At 50.1% G+C, this 21,670-nt stretch overlaps 1 protein-coding gene across 4 annotated transcripts in view; it reads left to right on the top strand.

The window, feature by feature from the left end:
• phka1a (phosphorylase kinase, alpha 1a (muscle)) overlaps nucleotides 1-21,670 on the top strand; it is a 95,396-nt gene that overhangs the window by 52,309 nt on the left and 21,417 nt on the right. For 3 of the 4 annotated variants that reach the window (XM_078412326.1, XM_078412325.1, XM_078412328.1), the window contains exons 19-25: nucleotides 1,088-1,261; nucleotides 4,328-4,419; nucleotides 15,787-15,923; nucleotides 16,039-16,195; nucleotides 17,431-17,510; nucleotides 17,592-17,670; nucleotides 21,261-21,390. In XM_078412326.1, coding sequence (XP_078268452.1) covers nucleotides 1,088-1,261; nucleotides 4,328-4,419; nucleotides 15,787-15,923; nucleotides 16,039-16,195; nucleotides 17,431-17,510; nucleotides 17,592-17,670; nucleotides 21,261-21,390 — 849 coding nt within the window. The remainder of the gene's footprint in view (nucleotides 1-1,087; nucleotides 1,262-4,327; nucleotides 4,420-15,786; nucleotides 15,924-16,038; nucleotides 16,196-17,430; nucleotides 17,511-17,591; nucleotides 17,671-21,260; nucleotides 21,391-21,670) is intronic. The other variant, XM_078412327.1, reaches the window with a different exon arrangement.

Here is a 21,670-nt window from a genome sequence, read left to right as displayed (position 1 = left end):
GGAACTAGTCATCTTAAAAAAAGACAGTTTGGGAATTTAGAGTACAGTCTTACCCATAAGATTTCAGTATCAGAATTCTTAACTTTCAAATGTTTAAAAGTGCCAAATCTCATTTCCTCCTTTTGACCTCCCTTATCTAATGCTTTAATTCGAACTATTACAATTGTTACTAAGTTTGAATATCATTTTTATTTTTTTGTTTATCCATACGCTGACAAAAGTTGGAGGAAAGGAAATTGTCGACATTGAGATTTGCGTCTGGGCATTTTTTTTGCATACCCGTCTCTCCTTCATCCTCCTGAAGACGAGCTGAAATACTGTACATTAAACATTGACAGCTGATTGGACCTTTTCAAAGTGGTATCCAGTTTGTCAACATTGAAAGGTGATTTTTTTTCAGGAGAATAAATTACAGCCAATCTGTGACCTTGCCTGATATCTACATATTCCCATAATGCGTATTTGATAATTGTGTATTCATTTGAGAAATAAACCTTGATGGTAAAAGTGATCCCACGGCTAATTGACCACGTCAGCGACAGTCTTAAATAAAAGTAGGTAATTAACCAAAGTTCTTGCTTCTGCAGTACAGCCTGCAGGTGCACATTTAACTGCTGACAGCAACTTCCAGATTTTAATATTCAAACCTGCCTACTCCTGTCACTTTTTGTGGTTTTGCAGAACAAGAAGAGTAAAGGACCAGCAATTTTGCAACCATTGTTTCCATAAATACTGGACATTGTGTATTTCTGCAAATTGGCTTTGGGATCAAGGAATGCTTGGATCTTTTGCTTTTCTCGATGAAGTAGCGGGTTGAAGCCTCATCAAAAATTGCCTACAGCTTGAAGGCCTTGCATTTTCTTACACTTTCTTTTTGACTGTATGTTCACTTGCTTCCTGCCTTCTAATCAGCCCAATGTGTTGAATTCTTAAATGGCTACTGCAGAATGCTCATTTTATATGCATGCATTGGGAAAGTCAGAGCTCAAACTCTCTGTGCCTGCCTGCCGATCCGAATCGAGCTTATGTCTTGCTTGATGTCAATCAAGAGTTTTTACTAAGTTTGAGTTATTCGATACCATGTCAGAATACCGGGATGAGCTAACTGTGTACTTAACCAAACTGCTTGAGAAGAAGCCGACAAAATCTGCTCTGTTGTCATCTGGAAAGAAAACGAGCCTGCATCGATTCCGCGACGCTGCACATGCTACACGGGACGTCGTGTCTCTGGCACATAAAGCAAAGGAACTTGACATCCAAAGTTAGTTTGAAATCGTTGATTGATTTTAAAATATTTTTTTCTGTGACTTTAAAAGCAGTTTGGTAGGGAAAGCAAAGTTCTTGTACAGACTAAGCTAGATGTTCACATGATGGGCTATGCAGTATTTGCTTCAAGACATATGGGAGTGGGGGGAATCCTGTTTCACAGCCTTAATAGTAACTGAGATCATTGCACAACTTTTCATTTCTAATTAAATACGTTAATCTTTCTTTGCTTTCATATTTCAGAAAATGGTTTGAAATTTTAATAGAGTACATTTTTACAATAGAATTTTATGTGACAAATGTACTCATTATAATTGGCATCTATGCATAGTATTTCAGGGAATTACATTGCAGTCTTCTGTATGTCATGTGGGCACATACAAAAGTACATACAATTATGTCAATTATGCATACACATTGCTTAACATCATTGTCACGGCACTGCTGTGAGATCGGGAGATTGATGGCAAAGGGTGGAAGCTTCGGGCAACTGGTGGCATTAGTCAATCGGAAACGAGATTTGGTATGATCATATTGATCAACTATGTTATTAGATAAACAGGCAGTTGTAGATTGTGGGAGGTGCTGCAGAGACCATCAATGAAGACAATGGGAATGAGACTTGTTGATGGGAATGAACACTGACAAAATCAATGAAAGAAAGACCTTTATAAAAGTTGATAGGTGCTCGGACTACCCGTAATTTTAACAGGGAAGGCATGCTTCGGTAGACTTTGCATCTGATGACCAGATTCTTTTCTGCACTGAAGAGGAAGCCATAATTCTACTTCTTGCTTCATTTGGCTCTTCCAAATCATATTCCCAGCACCTTCAAATAACTGGGCAAAAGGTTGGTCTGATTCTTGCTGCAGAATACAGTGCTGCTTTTGTTCCAATTAACACTTGGCCCAATCGACAGTTGAAACTAATCATGGATTGGAAGGATGAGAGGGGATCTTATAGAAACATATAAAATTATAAAAGGACTGGACAAGCTAGATGCAGGAAAAAAAATCCCAATGTTGGGGGAGTCCAGAACCAGGGGCCACAGTCTTAGAATAAAGGGGAGGCCATTTAAAACCGAGGTGAGAAGGAACTTTTTCACCCAGAGAGTTGTGAATTTGTGGAATTCTCTGCCACAGAGGGCAGTTGAAGCCAAATCACTGGATGGATTTAAGAGAGTTAGATAGAGCTCTAGGGGCTAGTGGAATCAAGGATATGGGGAGAAGGCAGGCACAGGTTATTGATTGTGGATGATCAGCCATGATCACAATGAATGGTGGTGCTTACTCAAAGGGCCGAATGGCCTCCTGCACCTATTTTCTGTTTCTATGATGCTTATTGATCAAAGCAAAAGATAGGGATGTTATTCACTTATTGGGAGCCTTTGACATGACATTGTGCTGAGTTCACTACCACTTTAATGCTTGCAACCTTACTGTGGACTTGGCAAGGTTTTGGATTCAACACAACCAGGGATAGAATTGCCCATGTACAGGACAGGGTGGCCAAGTTGTTTAATTAGCTTGGACTGAGAGTAGATCTTCAACAGAATATTGCATAAATATACTACACGTGAAAGTCACTGACACAATCTAATCAATGTGAGGAAAACACTAAACTTTCCCAACAAATCTACGGTTGGGCAAGCTACAGGAAGAAAGTCAGTTGTTTGTAGTTCAGAGGAGGCAGAGAGGCACCTCTTTAATTTCAGTGGTGGTAAAGTTGCTTTCATGCAAACAAATGCCTATCATTAACCAGATTACTTATGGAACCACTACTATGATCATTGCCAATAGTTGTTTCTGTGGAGTAAGTTACACTCCTGCAAAAATAGCCTTGATCTTGATGAGGCATTTCTAAGGTCACAGCTATTGTGCCTCATGCTTTTAACAACTGTATGTGTTAATGGGTGCAATCTGTAAACCTATTGTATTGCAATCATCTCAACAGCCAATTACATTGTGGCTGCATACCCTTGAGATTCGGCCTGTTACATGTTCAGATCAGAATGTTCCTAATGTAAAATTAATCTCATGTAAGTAATATTTGTACTTTGATTTACTTTGATTCTTGGGAGAAGAAAAGCCCTGTATATGACTAGTAATAACTTTTTCATACACTGCTTGACAAAAATGAGAAAGTTCCATACTAATGGATTAATTTCAATTATGGTGGTCAAATTTGATCATAATTTCTTGTTTTCGCTTTAAAAATGAGGGGAGCCACCTACCAAGGGATTCTTGATGCCCATAACATTACAGAAGATTAGATAAGCAACATGAACTAAATCTTTCAGCATATGCATCTATAAAATCTATTCTATAAAATCTATTCGGCCATTCATATTTTATACACTACGTCTTCAACCAGTGGATATTGAATTCTTGTGAGTTGGGCACGATAACCAACACACTTACTGATGTTTCTGCTGGATATCAAGATATTCAGGAGGACCAGTTGGACAATTTATAAATAGAGGCAACCCCTTGTTATGACAGTTTTGGTAATAGAAATTTGCCCTTGCAGAATTCGCACATCACTACACAATAAAAAATCTGTAATACGGAATTTATGTGGGAAAAAAAAGTAGATACTTTTTCAACTTTTATTTCTTGACACATGCAGATGATGCAGGTTTACATTATGAAAAATCATGATGTGTAAGGTATTCCACCTACTCCTATCACCACTTACTTTTAAGTAAAGATCAGTGGAGTGGAATGAATTAGTTCTTTCAAAAGGCTGGCACAGACACATTGGTAAAATTGATTTATGCAGAGCACTAAAATAGAAAATGCTAGATATACTCAACAGGTAAGACTGCTTATGTGGAGAGAGGAACTGAATTAATGTTTCAGATCAAAGACCCTGCATCTGAACTGTGATGAGGAATTTGAGGATAGAATAGAGCATTAGGACGGAAAAAATATGGCATTGGGGTGCATGTTAGAATTAAAATCTAAAGCAACATTACTTGATAGTTCGTAATTAAAACAATATTTGATCTAAATAGTATATAATATTTGAAATATATTTTTTCTTTTCTTTTGTATTATAGATGTCACTTTCTATCTACCCAACAGCTTGTTAACTGAATCAAGTTACAAACTTCATCTTGCAACTCCATCCTCAAACCCAGATACTCCAGAGGTAATAATTACTTGAATGAAATTTATATTTTGTTAATTGTTCTGCAGGAGATTGGAGAAAAGCTGTTGGATATAACTGATTTTCATTTTGGCACGAAACTGCATGCCAGCTCTGGTCTACTCATTGAGTTCAGTATGGGAGCGGGAGCTTGGGCTGAATGTTCTCAACATGCACAACAACCTCCCCCACAGTATCTGCACCTTGTCTGAGGAGGTGCAACAGTTATTAATTTAATTGGAAGTAAATAGCTACAGCTGTCTCGGATAAAGGTTTACTAATTTAAAAATTGTGCTAATGTACAGTGAAGTCAGAAATCATAGAGAATAAATAAAAACAGTAAAAAACACATACATTGGTATGTCCTGTTGTGAAGCATGTTATCAAAATGCATGTTAACATTTAGTGTGTGTGTATGTGTGTGTGAAGAAAGCAATAATAATCTTAATTCAGAAACAGACCAGGTAACTTGAATCTACATACTGTTTGTAGCTAATTATAGGAATATTGAAAATTTATCAAAAAACCCAGTATATTTGTCCAAAGCACATCAATTACCTGAACAACGCTACCATTTTTCATGATGTGAAGGCCCACTGTACTCAAATGTATTTTGCAATCAATGGTGGACATACTGACCCTCAGGGTAGGGATACATGAAACGGGTAAAGATACCAGAATGTGGTCTGGATATTGTACTTAAAAGCTACTGTACACGTGTACAATGTGTAGTGATGGCTAACAGAGCAAACTGACTTATCACATTTGGATAACTTTATATAAAGCATTGTTTCTCCCCATCTTGCTCTTGGTGAATTAATACATTCACAGTTCTGGGATTTCGGGGAGTAGCGAGAATGTATGATGCTGAAAATATATTTGTTATTATGAAGAAACATAATGTCTGCAAATTTTGCAGTATAGTTACAGGAAAACATCAGCATTTCTTGTCATTATTTTGTTCAGCCCACAGCAATTTTGAGATTTCCAAAATAAGGAGATATGATTCGCTGATGTGTAAACTGTGCTCCAGCTCCGGTCTTTTCATTGGGTTCATTGTGAGAAAGAGAACAGGTTATAAGTCCTACACTGGAGTATCTGCACCTGCTCTGAGGGGTGCAAAGGCTATTGATTTGAATGGTCTTGGAAATGAATGCCTACGGTCGTTTTCTTATTTAAAAGTTGTGCTGCTTAGGAATTAGTTTTTAAAAACTTCTTTAAAATCTCTACTGCCTTGTTAATTTAATCTTCCAAACCTGTTTAAAGGTGCTTACTACACTGAAAGAGTTTACATTTTAAATTTATTGAAGTTTTACCTTTCATTGTAAAGCTTTTTAAACATATTTTTGCTTTTGAATGTGTGGATCACATTAAATCATTGACTGTTTCCGTAAGATTTCGAACAGACAATTCCAGCTGAGTCTGTAGTCACGACACTCAGCCATTTCCACATTTTATGGATGTGTAGCTTGGGCAGTTCGTGCTGATGCTCCCTATGCCCTAGAAGGCTCTATTGACATGGTAGATTCTTCCAGTGGTTTCACCTGTTCCCACTTGGAACATTGGCAAAGGTAATTTTATGCTTTCATCTATCGCCACCATGTGGTCAGTGGCGAAGCAAACTGCAAAATATATCCTATTGACCTCTGTGGATCGTTACTTTTCAGGAGAACAGGTTGCTTTGAGGTAATAGAACATAGAGCATAGATCCTGCGATACAGCAACAGGCCCTTCGGCCCACAGTGTTTGTGCCATCCATAATGTCAGTCTAAATTAATCCCATCTACCTACACATGGTCCATATCCCTTAATTCCCTGCTTGGTCTGTCAAAATACCCCCTAAATGTTGTTTCCATCATTTCAGTTTGAATAATTTAAATTGACAGTAAAATAGCAAAACAAAATGACTCTGAAACTATTTTATTTCACCAAAGTTATTTCAATAAAACCACAAAGCTCTGAAAGCTGTATAGAAAATGTTGTATAGATTGATATCTTATTTATGTTTCCCTCAAAGCCTAACTGGACATTTCTTTCAGGATTCACCAGAATTTCTCTTGGGCTCTCTGTCACGACTTTGCTCCTTCTTGGAATTCTCCCATGACATCCGCTTGAATGTATCCTGTATCTTGGACCTCAGTCTCACATCCTTTTTGCTTACTTTGAATTGAAGATGACCAGCAAGTTATTTGCATGAATCTTCCAGAATTTCAGTGACTTCTCCCAAATCCCATCTCTACATTAGTGCCTGTTCATGAAGACTGTACCCTTCACCTTCACAGAATTGTCTTCCTTTGTCTTGTCAGGCGCTGCTTCCTCCCCTCCAAGTTAGGATGCATCAGGCCTAGTCTCATTCTAAGCCAGTGTTCATTAACATTTTAGCTGGGGTATAACTGTCTGGAGTTGTGTATTAACCTGCACATCAAGAGGAAAATTCCAATCTGATGCTTAAAGGACTTTTTTAAACTGGTTTCTCCAAGTTACTTCTTAAACACAATGCAATGGAGGGAGCATTCTGCTGCTACATTTGAGGCGGGTTGAATGTGGAAGGAAGTGTGTGTTTTCTGCAAGAATGCGGCACAATATAGAATAGATTTAAACGTGCCTGATGCGAAGCATGTTACTCTGGTGAGGCAAGTGTGGACTAAATTGACGCCCGTTTCTTCATGATTCACTCACTGGTAAAGCAGGATTCCACCAATCATGCTTCTAGCTCTTTCAAGTGGCTATTAACGCAAGGTCAATATGTTTTTTAGTCCCATATGGCCGTATTCAAATAGGACTCATTGAAAGGGTCTGATGGGTCATTTCTACAAATGAACAGGAATTTGTGGGTTGTGAGCTCTGCAGCCCTTGAAAACTGTGGAGATATCACATCTGTCCTTCAAGTGCTGGTCCAATTTAGGATAGTTCAAAAGAAAACGTGGGCCACTATTTTTGTGTGGATAATGACAAGTAGTTGAATAGGATGTTGCTTCCTTGAAGTGCTCTGAGAAATTTCATGTCTCCAATGGCTAAAAGAATTGAATGCTTTGTAAACATCAAGACTGGATTTCTTGCTTTCACCCAGAATTACTCATACACCTGCTGTAGCACAGTGTCCCTTTGAGTAATATTTCCCTCAGCCTGTCCCAGGAAGTCTCATCAACAACTTTCACTGTACTGAAATGCAGACTAGGGACATTGTCTTATTTGAAAAACTCTGTTGCATGATTTGAACTGACAGAATGATGGCTGATAATACTTAATTGTCTCTGAATCAAAGTAAAATCTGACATGGATATCATGGATTCAGGAAGGCATTGGTGTAGTTTTGCCTGCTATAACAATAGTTAAAGAAATAGGAAATACATTTTTTACTTCTGTAAACTCATAAAAAGATCTTGCGTTAGAAAGAATAATTCAAAATTTGCGCTGTTGCAGAGTCTATTTTAGGCAAGCCTTCTCCGTCTGATAAATGACTGGGGTCAATTATTGGAGTCGGAGTGTACAGACACGGCCCCTTCAGCCCAGCTATACAAATAAAATTGACTTGACTTGACTAACCCCATTTGCATGTCTTTGTTCTTTACCCTGCTATGCCTTGTCTATTTAAGTATTGTGTGCTATTTTGGAATAAGATTATGGCTAAATATTTTAACCAATTCTTTACAATCTTTAAAACTTACTGTTAGCTGACAGTAATATATTTGAGATGCAAGAGGAACTTGTCAGGCCTGGCAAATTTTGCAGGTAATTTATCTTAAGACACTTCAGAATGCAAAAATCAACTTTGGGGAAAATTGACATAATCTGATGAGAAGTCTCTTGTATAATTCAATGAGGTGGGTTAATAAAGGTTAGTGGCAGCAACAGTGTGTTCTTGCTATATATTTACTGGAATCTCCTGATCATATCTGGAGAATTAAATGTCATAAACATTGCATTCAACTCTGGAATCCTAATTACACTTTATTGATATTTCAGATGGTGTGAAGGATATACCAAATAATGAGGAAGAGACTAAATAGGAGTGACAGGCTCTCTTCCCTAATTAGGAACTATTTAGGGTTTTGATTCTAAGCATAAATTTTAAGCTAACAACCAAAAATGCTAACATGTGATTTTTCTTTTTCAACCCATGATTTTGGTCAGCATCATACAGTGTGCAACCAATATTAGTTGTGCTTGATTGGGAGGAGTTGGCTGCGCCTAACGGCTGCGGCTCTCTGGCAGTCTGTTGTCTTTTTTTCTTTTTTTTTGTTTGTGTCGGTGTTGGGATGGTTTTTGTTTCTGTATTTGGCTGTGTATGTGTGGTGGGGGTGTGGGGTGGGGGTGTGGGGTGGAGTGGGGGGGGGGCGGGGGGAAACCTTTCTTTTGTTGGGTCTCTTCCCCGGGGCGCAGTTCGCCCGCGGGGCCTTCCATCGCCCGGCGCGGCTCGGCTGCGGGCCTTAACATCGCCGGCGCGGCTCGGCCGCGGGACGTTTCGGTGCCCGGTGCGGCTCGGCCGCTGGACTTAACATCGCCCGGTGCGGCCGCGGGACGTTTCAGTGCCCGGCGCGGCTTGGCTGCTGGACTTAACATCGCCGGCGCGGCTCGGCCGCGGGACGTTTCGGTGCCCGGTGCGGCTCGGCCGCTGGACTTAACATCGCCCGGTGCGGCCGCGGGACGTTTCAGTGCCCGGCGCGGCTTGGCTGCTGGACTTAACATCGCCAGCGCGGCTCGGCCGCGGGACGTTTCAGTGCCCGGTGCGGCTCGGCCGCGGGACGTTTCAGTGCCCGGTGCGGCTCGGCCGCTGGACTTAACATCGCCCGCTGCGGCCGCGGGACGTTTCAGTGCCCGGTGCGGCTCGGCTGCGGGACGTTTCAGTGCCCGGTGCGGCTCGGCCGCGGGACGTTTCAGTGCCCCGTGCGGCTCGGCTGCTGGACTTAACATCTCCCGGTGCGGCCGCGGGACGTTTCATTGCCCGGTGCGGCTCGGCCGCGGGACGTTTCAGTGCCCGGTGCGGCTTGGCCGCTGGACTTAACATCGCCAGCGCGACTCGGCCGCGGGACGTTTCAGTGCCCGGTGCGGCTCGGCCGCGGGACGTTTCAGTGCCCGGTGCGGCTCGGCCGCGGGACGTTTCAGTGCCCGGTGTGGCTTGGCCGCTGGACTTAACGTCGCCAGCGCGGCTCGGCCGCGGGACGTTTCAGTGCCCGGTGCGGCTCGGCCGCGGGACGTTTCAGTGCCCGGTGCGGCTCGGCCACTGGACTTAACATCGCCCGGTGCGGCCGCGGGACGTTTCAGTGCCCGGTGCGGCTCGGCTGCGGGACGTTTCAGTGCCCGGTGCGGCTCGGCCGCGGGACGTTTCAGTGCCCGGTGCTGCTCGGCCGCTGGACTTAACATCGCCCGGTGCGGCCGCGGGACGTTTCATTGCCCGGTGCGGCTCGGCCGCGGGACGTTTCAGTGCCCGGTGCGGCTCGGCCGCGGGACATTTCAGTACCCGGTGCAGCTCGGCCGCGGGACGTTTCAGTGCCCGGTGCGGCTCGGCCGCTGGACTTAACATCGCCCGGTGCGGCCGCGGGACGTTTCAGTGCCCGGTGCGGCTCGGCCGCGGGACGTTTCAGTGCCCGGTGTGGCTCGGCCGCGGGACGTTTCAGTGCCCGGTGTGGCTTGGCCGCTGGACTTAACGTCGCCAGCGCGGCTCGGCCGCGGGACGTTTCAGTGCCCGGTGCGGCTCGGCCGCGGGACGTTTCAGTGCCCGGTGCGGCTCGGCCGCTGGACTTAACATCGCCCGGTGCGGCCGCGGGACGTTTCAGTGCCCGGTGCGGCTCGGCCGTGGGACGTTTCAGTGCCCGGTGCGGCTCGGCCGCGGGACGTTTCAGTGCCCGGTGCGGCTCGGCCGCTGGACTTAACATCGCCCGGTGCGGCCGCGGGACATTTCAGTGCCCGGTGCGGCTCGGCCGCGGGACGTTTCAGTGCCCGGTGCGGCTCGGCCGCGGGACGTTTCAGTGCCCGATGCGGCTCGGCCGCTGGACTTAACATCGCCCGGTGCGGCCGCGGGACGTTTCAGTGCCCGGTGCGGCTCGGCCGCGGGACGTTTCAGTGCCCGGTGCGGCTCGGCCGCGGGACGTTTCAGTGCCCGGTGTGGCTTGGCCGCTGGACTTAACGTCGCCAGCGCGGCTCGGCCGCGGGACGTTTCAGTGCCCGGTGCGGCTCGGCCGCGGGACGTTTCAGTGCCCGGTGCGGCTCGGCCGCTGGACTTAACATCGCCCGGTGCGGCCGCGGGACGTTTCAGTGCCCGGTGCGGCTCGGCCGCGGGACGTTTCAGTGCCCGGTGCGGCTCGGCCGCGGGACGTTTCAGTGCCCGGTGTGGCTTGGCCGCTGGACTTAACGTCGCCAGCGCGCTTTGGCCGCGGGACGTTTCAGTGCCCGGTGCGGCTCGGCCGCTGGACTTAACATCGCCCGGTGCGGCCGCGGGACGTTTCAGTGCCCGGTGCGGCTCGGCTGCGGGACGTTTCAGTGCCCGGTGCGGCTCGGCCGCGGGACGTTTCAGTGCCCGGTGCTGCTCGGCCGCTGGACTTAACATCGCCCGGTGCGGCCGCGGGACGTTTCATTGCCCGGTGCGGCTCGGCCGCGGGACGTTTCAGTGCCCGGTGCGGCTCGGCCGCGGGACATTTCAGTGCCCGGTGCGGCTCGGCCGCGGGACGTTTCAGTGCCCGGTGCGGCTCGGCCGCTGGACTTAACATCGCCCGGTGCGGCCGCGGGACGTTTCAGTGCCCGGTGCGGCTCGGCCGCGGGACGTTTCAGTGCCCGGTGCGGCTCGGCCGCGGGACGTTTCAGTGCCCGGTGTGGCTTGGCCGCTGGACTTAACGTCGCCAGCGCGCTTTGGCCGCAGGACGTTTCAGTGCCCGGTGCGGCTCGGCCGCTGGACTTAACATCGCCCGGTGCGGCCGCGGGACGTTTCAGTGCCCGGTGCGGCTCGGCTGCGGGACGTTTCAGTGCCCGGTGCGGCTCGGCCGCGGGACGTTTCAGTGCCCGGTGCTGCTCGGCCGCTGGACTTAACATCGCCCGGTGCGGCCGCGGGACGTTTCATTGCCCGGTGCGGCTCGGCTGCGGGACGTTTCAGTGCCCGGTGCGGCTCGGCCGCGGGACATTTCAGTGCCCGGTGCGGCTCGGCCGCGGGACGTTTCAGTGCCCAGTGCGGCTTGGCCGCTGGACTTAACATCGCCAGCGCGACTCGGCCGCGGGACGTTTCAGTGCCCGGTGCGGCTCGGCCGCGGGACGTTTCAGTGCCCGGAGCGGCTCGGCCGCGGGACATTTCAGTACCCGGTGCAGCTCGGCCGCGGGACGTTTCAGTGCCCGGTGCGGCTCGGCCGCTGGACTTAACATCGCCCGGTGCGGCCGCGGGACGTTTCAGTGCCCGGTGCGGCTCGGCCGCGGGACGTTTCAGTGCCCGGTGCGGCTCGGCCGCGGGACGTTTCAGTGCCCGGTGTGGCTTGGCCGCTGGACTTAACGTCGCCAGCGCGGCTCGGCCGCGGGACGTTTCAGTGCCCGGTGCGGCTCGGCCGCGGGACGTTTCAGTGCCCGGTGCGGCTCGGCCGCTGGACTTAACATCGCCCGGTGCGGCCGCGGGACGTTTCAGTGCCCGGTGCGGCTCAGCCGTGGGACGTTTCAGTGCCTGGTGCGGCTCGGCCGCGGGACGTTTCAGTGCCCGGTGCGGCTCGGCCGCTGGACTTAACATCGCCCGGTGCGGCCGCGGGACGTTTCAGTGCCCGGTGCGGCTCGGCCGCGGGACGTTTCAGTGCCCGGTGCGGCTCGGCCGCGGGACGTTTCAGTGCCCGATGCGGCTCGGCCGCTGGACTTAACATCGCCCGGTGCGGCCGCGGGACGTTTCAGTGCCCGGTGCGGCTCGGCCGCGGGACGTTTCAGTGCCCGGTGCGGCTCGGCCGCGGGACGTTTCAGTGCCCGGTGTGGCTTGGCCGCTGGACTTAACGTCGCCAGCGCGGCTCGGCCGCGGGACGTTTCAGTGCCCGGTGCGGCTCGGCCGCGGGACGTTTCAGTGCCCGGTGCGGCTCGGCCGCTGGACTTAACATCGCCCGGTGCGGCCGCGGGACGTTTCAGTGCCCGGTGCGGCTCGGCTGCGGGACGTTTCAGTGCCCGGTGCGGCTCGGCCGCGGGACGTTTCAGTGCCCGGTGTGGCTTGGCCGCTGGACTTAACGTCGCCAGCGCGCTTTGGCCGCGGGACGTTTCAGTGCCCGGTGCGGCTCGGCCGCGGGACGTTTCAGTGCCCGGTGCGGCTCGGCCGCTGGACTTAACATCGCCCGGTGCGGCCGCGGGACGTTTCAGTGCCCGGTGCGGCTCGGCTGCGGGACGTTTCAGTGCCCGGTGCGGCTCGGCCGCGGGACGTTTCAGTGCCCGGTGCTGCTCGGCCGCTGGACTTAACATCGCCCGGTGCGGCCGCGGGACGTTTCATTGCCCGGTGTGGCTCGGCCGCGGGACGTTTCAGTGCCCGGTGCGGCTCGGCCGCGGGACATTTCAGTGCCCGGTGCGGCTCGGCCGCGGGACGTTTCAGTGCCCAGTGCGGCTTGGCCGCTGGACTTAACATCGCCAGCGCGACTCGGCCGCGGGACGTTTCAGTGCCCGGTGCGGCTCGGCCGCGGGACGTTTCAGTGCCCGGTGCGGCTCGGCCGCGGGACGTTTCAGTGCCCGGTGCGGCTTGGCCGCTGGACTTAACATCGCCAGCGCGGCTCGGCCGCGGGACGTTTCAGTGCCCGGTGCGGCTCGGCCACGGGACGTTTCAGTGCCCGGTGCGGCTCGGCCGCTGGACTTAACATCGCCCGGTGCGGCCGCGGGACGTTTCAGTGCCCGGTGCGGCTCGGCCGCGGGACGTTTCAGTGCCCGGTGCGGCTCGGCCGCGGGACGTTTCAGTGCCCGGTGTGGCTTGGCCGCTGGACTTAACGTCGCCAGCGCGGCTCGGCCGCGGGACGTTTCAGTGCCCGGTGCGGCTCGGCCGCGGGACGTTTCAGTGCCCGGTGCGGCTCGGCCGCTGGACTTAACATCGCCCGGTGCGGCCGCGGGACGTTTCAGTGCCCGGTGTGGCTCGGCTGCGGGACGTTTCAGTGCCCGGTGCGGCTCGGCCGCGGGACGTTTCAGTGCCCGGTGCTGCTCGGCCGCTGGACTTAACATCGCCCGGTGCGGCCGCGGGACGTTTCATTGCCCGGTGCGGCTCGGCCGCGGGACGTTTCAGTGCCCGGTGCGGCTCGGCCGCGGGACATTTCAGTGCCCGGTGCGGCTCGGCCGCGGGACATTTCAGTGCCCAGTGCGGGTGGCCGCTGGACTTAACATCGTCAGCGCGACTCGGCCGCGGGACGTTTCAGTGCCCGGTGCGGCTCGGCCGCGGGACGTTTCAGTGCCCGGTGCGGCTCGGCCGCGGGACGTTTCAGTGCCCGGTGCGGCTCGGCCGCTGGACTTAACATCGCCCGGTGCGGCCGCGGGACGTTTCAGTGCCCGGTGTGGCTCGGCTGCGGGACGTTTCAGTGCCCGGTGCGGCTCGGCCGCGGGACGTTTCAGTGCCCGGTGCTGCTCGGCCGCTGGACTTAACATCGCCCGGTGCGGCCGCGGGACGTTTCATTGCCCGGTGTGGCTCGGCCGCGGGACGTTTCAGTGCCCGGTGCGGCTCGGCCGCGGGACATTTCAGTGCCCGGTGCGGCTCGGCCGCGGGACGTTTCAGTGCCCAGTGCGGCTTGGCCGCTGGACTTAACATCGCCAGCGCGACTCGGCCGCGGGACGTTTCAGTGCCCGGTGCGGCTCGGCCGCGGGACGTTTCAGTGCCCGGTGCGGCTCGGCCGCGGGACGTTTCAGTGCCCGGTGCGGCTTGGCCGCTGGACTTAACATCGCCAGCGCGGCTCGGCCGCGGGACGTTTCAGTGCCCGGTGCGGCTCGGCCGCGGGACGTTTCAGTGCCCGGTGCGGCTCGGCCGCTGGACTTAACATCGCCCGGTGCGGCCGCGGGACGTTTCAGTGCCCGGTGCGGCTCGGCCGCGGGACGTTTCAGTGCCCGGTGCGGCTCGGCCGCGGGACGTTTCAGTGCCCGGTGTGGCTTGGCCGCTGGACTTAACGTCGCCAGCGCGGCTCGGCCGCGGGACGTTTCAGTGCCCGGTGCGGCTCGGCCGCGGGACGTTTCAGTGCCCGGTGCGGCTCGGCCGCTGGACTTAACATCGCCCGGTGCGGCCGCGGGACGTTTCAGTGCCCGGTGTGGCTCGGCTGCGGGACGTTTCAGTGCCCGGTGCGGCTCGGCCGCGGGACGTTTCAGTGCCCGGTGCTGCTCGGCCGCTGGACTTAACATCGCCCGGTGCGGCCGCGGGACGTTTCATTGCCCGGTGCGGCTCGGCCGCGGGACGTTTCAGTGCCCGGTGCGGCTCGGCCGCGGGACATTTCAGTGCCCGGTGCGGCTCGGCCGCGGGACATTTCAGTGCCCAGTGCGGGTGGCCGCTGGACTTAACATCGTCAGCGCGACTCGGCCGCGGGACGTTTCAGTGCCCGGTGCGGCTCGGCCGCGGGACGTTTCAGTGCCCGGTGCGGCTCGGCCGCGGGACGTTTCAGTGCCCGGTGCGGCTCGGCCGCTGGACTTAACATCGCCCGGTGCGGCCGCGGGACGTTTCAGTGCCCGGTGCGGCTCGGCCGCGGGACGTTTCAGTGCCCGGTGCGGCTCGGCCGCGGGACGTTTCAGTGCCCGGTGTGGCTTGGCCGCTGGACTTAACGTCGCCAGCGCGGCTCGGTCGCGGGACGTTTCAGTGCCCGGTGCGGCTCGGCCGCTGGACTTAACATCGCCCGGTGCGGCCGCGGGACGTTTCAGTGCCCGGTGCGGCTCGGCCGTGGGACGTTTCAGTGCCCGGTGCGGCTCGGCCGCGGGACGTTTCAGTGCCCGGTGCGGCTTGGCCGCTGGACTTAACATCGCCAGCGCGGCTCGGCCGCGGGACGTTTCAGTGCCCGGTGCGGCTTGGCCGCTGGACTTAACATCGCCGGCGCGGCTCGGCCGCGGGACGTTTCGGTGCCCGGGACGGCTCGGCCGGGGGGCCTTCCATCCCCTTGCGGGGGCTGTGCGTGTCGTTTGCCTCGGTGGGGGTCAAGCTGCCTGTCCGTGGGTGCGGGGGGAAGAGAGGGGAAGTTTTGTTGCCTCCATCACAGTGAGGGGGTGTTTGGAGTCGCTGTGGTGGGTGTTTGTGTTGGGGTCGGGTGTCCTGTGTTCTTTTCTTTTTTGCTGTGTTTTGTGTGGCTGCTGAAATTTCGCTCGGTGTTGTGCCGAGTGACAATAAAGTGTTGTTATGTTATGTTATGTTATTCATTTGAGTGTCTATAACAGTTAACTAATCTGAAATATTTAGTTGGTCTTGTTCTCATCCTGCATTAGGTTTCAGCAGTGAACACAAAATATTTGCCGACAGATGAGTCTGGTGAAGTAGACTGCAAAGCCTTGATAGAATTGTTGCAGAAGTGTTCAAGCTTGCAAGAACAGGTTGAAATAATCCAGTTAATCTATGTCACAAAGTAAGACTATTCTGTTTAAAAAATATAATTAGATTTTTATTAAAGATAGTGATTAATATGTGGTTTGATTCTCTTCACTGTTTCTCTTTCACCACCCATCTGTTCTAATGCACAGGGGTATAGATTGGAATATACAGCATGAGGAATATCCTGAACTGACTGTCTATGATGTCTTAATGGAGTTGTACACAAAAGCTGGCAATGAACAGAACTGGGGACTAATCCGTTATATTTCTGGCATGCTCCATAAAAAGGTGGAAGAACTTGATGAGGTAATGAACATCAAAGACTGCCATATTAAACTGCACCGTGCCTAATATATGTAGTGCCAAATGTATTGTCTACTTATTTGCCATAAATCTTTTGGAAGATTACGTGCTCCTTTAATTGCTTTATTATGTTGGTTCTTTTCATTTTTTTATTGAAATGTCTGTGCGTCTCAAGATGATAAACTTCATAATAAATGGTTTTATGAGTGTAGGAGCCATTTTGTGTTTATTATCTATTTTAACATATTGTATTACATTGTATCCTGCTGTATTATTTTTTAGACACCAAGAGGTTGGCTTGAGTTTAATATTAAGCTTACGTATAGGACTGGGAGGACCCAGAGGTGTGGCTAAGGTTATGAGTATAAATTCTTCCAACACTAACGTAATGCTTTAGTGTGTGTCATCAGGGCAGTTTAGACACAGGTATCTTGGCTGCCATAGAATATATGAGAAGTGCCTACTGGATATAGGAACTAATAAGTAAGTATAGGTCACGAAGGAATGACAATAAGAAATTAGATTCTTGCCAAGTTAATGACAAGAGATATGTTAATATGTTTTTTATTGCAACTTCAAATAAATGACTAACTAATTGAAACATCGTGAAGATCTCTCTGTTGTTATTTGTGTCAAGGAAGTATTGCTCCCGTTCTTTCGTCAACGGTAAGCTTAAGTCTTTATAGGGAAGGTGAAGCTGCTGTAACAATGAGAATTTGTAAAGTTTCATCTTCTTGCTGGGGCACAGTTTCTTTATATCTATGTACATGTTCTAATTTCTGCTGCATGCAATTTTGCTCTATTTTTCTTTCATCAAATGAAAGTAACAGGTGCTTTGAAAACCAGTTGTTTTTATAGTAATAGTCCTTTGTAGTTTAAACACCAACACTCAGCCTGGGCAATGAATGATATGCGGTTATTTAAGTACAAAGAACATCACACCTGAACATTGACATTTTCTATTTATGAACTTGTCAACAAACTACAGGATAATCAGGACACCTTGGCTCCTCATTGCTGACTTGTCAAGTTTGAAGCATCCTAACCCGAATTGTCACCTATCCATGTTCTCCAGAGTTGCTGCCTGAGTCTTTACTCGATTAACTTTACTTTATTAAGTCTTTACTAAGATACTGCAGCACCTTCATTGTTGGTAATTTAAGGCATCTGTTGTAATAATTGCTATATTTTTAAGTAAACAATCTTCTCATGCTGTACTCTAATGATATTTGTCATAGGCCTGTACAACTCTTTTGTCAAATCAGAAGCATCTGACTGTTGGCCTTCCTCCTGAACCACGTGAGAGAACAATTTCAGCGTGAGTACATTCAATACTGGATATAAAGTCATTAGTTGAGATCATGTTTACTGTTGACTTATGCTTTTGCTTTCTCATTAGACCCTTGCCTTATGACGAACTTACTAAACTGATTGAAGAAGCTAGTGATAACGATCACAGTTTGTTCATCCTCACACAGGTTGGTTCATGCAGCATAAAATCCATCCAATATAAAATCTTGTCATTATATACTTACAGCTTTAACAATCTTTTTCATTGTCATTGGATTACTTCAGCTAATGTTGAACAGAGCATACATCCAATGGAAAAAAATTGTAGAAACTAAAAATGTGAAATAAAATCTGAGAATGCTAGAGGTACAGCATTCTCTAGCAAGAATGCTAGAGAGAAAAACAGGATTATTGATTCAGGTTCATGACCTTTTACCAAAGTTTGAAGTAAAAAATGTTTTTAGTTATAGAGAAGGGTGGAGCAAACAAAGGGAATGTCTACAATAGGATGTAAACTGACAGATACTAAATGGCATAGGTGGTCATGGTGCTGACTGAGAGAGGATGGTGAAGGTATGTTAACTTCAGCTAAATAGCGATATAAGAAACTGCAGATGCTGCAATTTTGATGAAAAAACAAAGTGCTGGAGGTACTCAGCGGGTCAGGCTGCATCTTTAGCGGTCTGAAGAATGGTCCTGACCTAACATCGTTTATCCATTCCCCCCATAAATGCTGCCTAATCCACTGAATTCCTCCAGCACTTCTTTTTTGCTCAACTGTAACTAATCTGTCTGGAGGAGAATACAGAATACAGAATACAGAGCTTTATTTGTCATTCGGTACCGAGGTACCGAACGAAATTACGTTACCAGTAGTCACACAAAAAAAAAAAAGAACACAAGACACATAACCCCAACACAAACATCCATCACAGTGACTCCAAACACCCCCTCACTGTGATGGAGGCAACAAAACTTCCGCTCTCTTCCCCACGCCCAAGTCCCCGTGGCCGAGCCGCACCGGGCGCTGAAACATCCCGCGGCCGAGCCGGGCGATGGAAGGCCCCGCGGCCGTACCGTGCGCAGCTAAGTCCCACGGCCGAGCCGCGATGGAAGGCTCTGCGGCCGAGCCGCACCAGCGATTTAAAGTCCCATGGCCGAGCCGCACCAGCGATGTAAAGTCCCGCGGCCGAGCCGCGCCGGGCGATGTTAGGTCCCGCGGCTGAGCCGCGCCGGGCGATGGAAGGCCCCGCGGCCGAGCCGCACCAGTGATGTAAAGTCCCGCGGTCGAGCCGCGCCGGGCGATGGAAGGCCCCGCGGCCTAGCCGCACCTGGCGCCGAACCGTCCCCCGGCCGTGCCGGGCGACGGAAGGCCCCGCGGCCAAGCCGCACCAGGCACTCTTAAGTCCAGCGGCCGAGCCGAACCGGGCGGAAGGCCCCGCGGGCGATGGAAGGCCCCGCAGCCGAGCCGCGCCCCGCGCCGCGAGGAAGAGACCTAAAAAAGAAAGGTTTGGGGAAGGGTCTCGACCCGAAGCGTCACCAATTCCTTCTCTCCTAGATATATTTTGCCCTGGTAAATACACACGAGATTTATTTGTTTAACATTTCGCCTATCTCATGGTTCCATGTATAGATGACTTTGTTTACCTTTAAGGGGACCTCTTCTGGGTCCTGGACTTTCTCACCACCAGGCCCCAAGTGGTCAGGATGGGGGAACACACATCTAGCCCCCTCACCCTGAACACAGGATCTCCCCCAGGGTTGTGTCCTTACAACCCAGGGTTGTGTCCTTACAACCCAGGGTTGTGTCCTTACAACCCTTGTGTCCAGGGTTGTGTCCACATGACTGTGTGGCCAGGTTCAGCTCAAACTCCATCATCAAGTTTACTGATGACACTGTGGTGGTGGGCCAGATCTCCAACAACGATGAGAAGGCCTACCGGGAGGAGGTGGTTGATTTGGCACTCTGGTGTCGGGACAATAGCCTCCTCTTGAATGTCAAAAAAACTAAGGAGCTGATTGTGCACTTTAGAAGGGCTCAACATCCAAGGACGTACACGCCACTGGAAATAAATGGGTCTACTGTGGATAGGGTGAGCAGCTTTAAATACCTGGGAGTCCACATCAAAGAGGATCTGACATGGACAACACACATTGCCGCACTGATGGATAAGGCAAGGCAGTACCTTTATCACCTTAGACAGCTGAGGAAATTCAGAGTGTCTCTGAGGATCTTTCAATGCTTCTACTCTGGGGCTGTAGAGAGCATCCTGTCCGGCAACATCACAGTCTGGTTTGGGAACAGCTCTGCCCAGGACTGGAAGGCCCTGCAGAGTGTAGTGCGTTCGGCAGAACGCACCATGGGAACTACACTCGCCTCCCTGCAGGACCTAGACATCAGGAGGTGCTGATCATGAGCAAGCAGGATTATGAGGGACCCCTGCCACCCCAGGAACGGACTGTTCCAGCTGCTACGGTCAGGCAAACGCCTCCGCTGTCATGCTGTAAAAACGGAGAGGATGAGACGGAGTTTCTTCCCACAGGCTATCAGGACTGTTAACTATTATAACCCCGGGACTAAATTTTCATTTCTGTATTAATTTTAAGTTATATGCTGTAATTGTAATTTTTTGTTGTTGCTCAATTCGCAGGCATTGCCACTTTCATTTCACTGCACATCGTGTATGTGTATGTGACAAATAAACTTGACTTGACTTTACCCTAATTCTGCCAAAGCTAACTGATGTCCGCTTTTGCACTCCTGATTTCCCAAAGTATAGTCCTACATTCCTTATACTATCCAATGGAGTCACTTGATTCCAGCTGCTTATTCCTGACATTTGCCTCTATTTTAATTCTTGCAACGAGCTACAATATCTCTTATCATCAAGACTTCCCTACTTCTCCCAACCTTGCCTTTCACTCTAACAGGAACATGCTGGCCCTAAATGTCACATTTGAAAGCCTTCCATTTCCCAGAAATCCCATTATCTGCTAACCTGCTAAATTTGGCATTGCCCTAATTTAGTACTTCAACCTTTGGACCAGTCGTATCCTTTTCCCTAATTGTTTAAAAACCAATAGAATTATTGTCACTCGTCCCAAAGTGTTCTCCCATTAACACCAGTCACTTGTCCTGTCTTGTTTCCCAAAAGGCAGTTGAGTTTTTCCACTTCTCCAGTATGACCATCTCGAATGAGAATATTTTCCGGAATACACATAACAAATTCCACCCAATCCAAGTTGTTGGGTCTATGGTCGTCCCAGGCGATATTATAAAAAAAGACACAAAGTGATGGAGTAAGTCAGCAGTTCAGGCGGCTCTTGGGAGAACATAGATAGGAGACATTTCAGGTTCGGACCCTTCAGAAGTCTTAAGAAGGGTCCCTATCCAAAACGTCACCTATCAGTCTGAAAAAGGGCCATGGCCCGAAACGGAGCCATCTACGTTCTTCAGAGATGCTGCCTGACCCGCTGAATTACTCCAGCACTTTTGTAAACCAGCATCTGCAGTTCCTTGTTGGTCCAGTCGATATGATAGTGGAAACAGTTATTTTCAGAGGAGTATTGGATAAATACTTGATGGATGAACTAAATATGTAGGACCAAGGAGAAATGATAGAAATGCGGAATGAATTTTGAAAATCTGTTTCAAAAAGATGATACAGGTTTTATAGTCCTTTTTCTGTCCAGTAAGATTTTCTGAATTCAGAATTTGTTCTGCATGTTCAGTCAACTACTTTATTTTGCATCCATGATTTTTTTGATTTTTTGATAGGAAGTCATGGTTTATCTAGCAATGTATGCAAGGACAGAACCCAGTTTGTTTGCTGAAATGTTCCGTCTGCGTATTGGATTAATTATTCAAGTCATGGCATCTGAAATGGCCAATTGTCTGAAATGTTCAGGTAAAGTTTCTGTGAAGCATCAGCACATGAAGTAAACTGTCTGAAAATAAATGCATGCAGTCAAATTATGTTGCTTTGTATGTAACCAAAACACGAGAAAACATTATTGTGTTGATAGGATAGGGCAAATTGTTTTTAGATGTTGCAATCCAGCTGAGGAGTATTATTTAATTGTTTGTTGAAAACATTTACGAGGAGATGAAAGTGATAGGATGGTATTCATGATTATACATACGTTATGGAGCGAGTGATTTTCAAAATAGCATAATATTTTTGCTTC

This window comes from Rhinoraja longicauda, chromosome 15 (genome assembly GCF_053455715.1).
Source record: "Rhinoraja longicauda isolate Sanriku21f chromosome 15, sRhiLon1.1, whole genome shotgun sequence".
NCBI classification, from domain to species: Eukaryota; Metazoa; Chordata; class Chondrichthyes; order Rajiformes; family Arhynchobatidae; genus Rhinoraja; species Rhinoraja longicauda.
The sequence above is the reverse complement of the archived record's forward strand: the minus strand, read 5'-3'. Positions and strand labels throughout refer to the sequence as shown.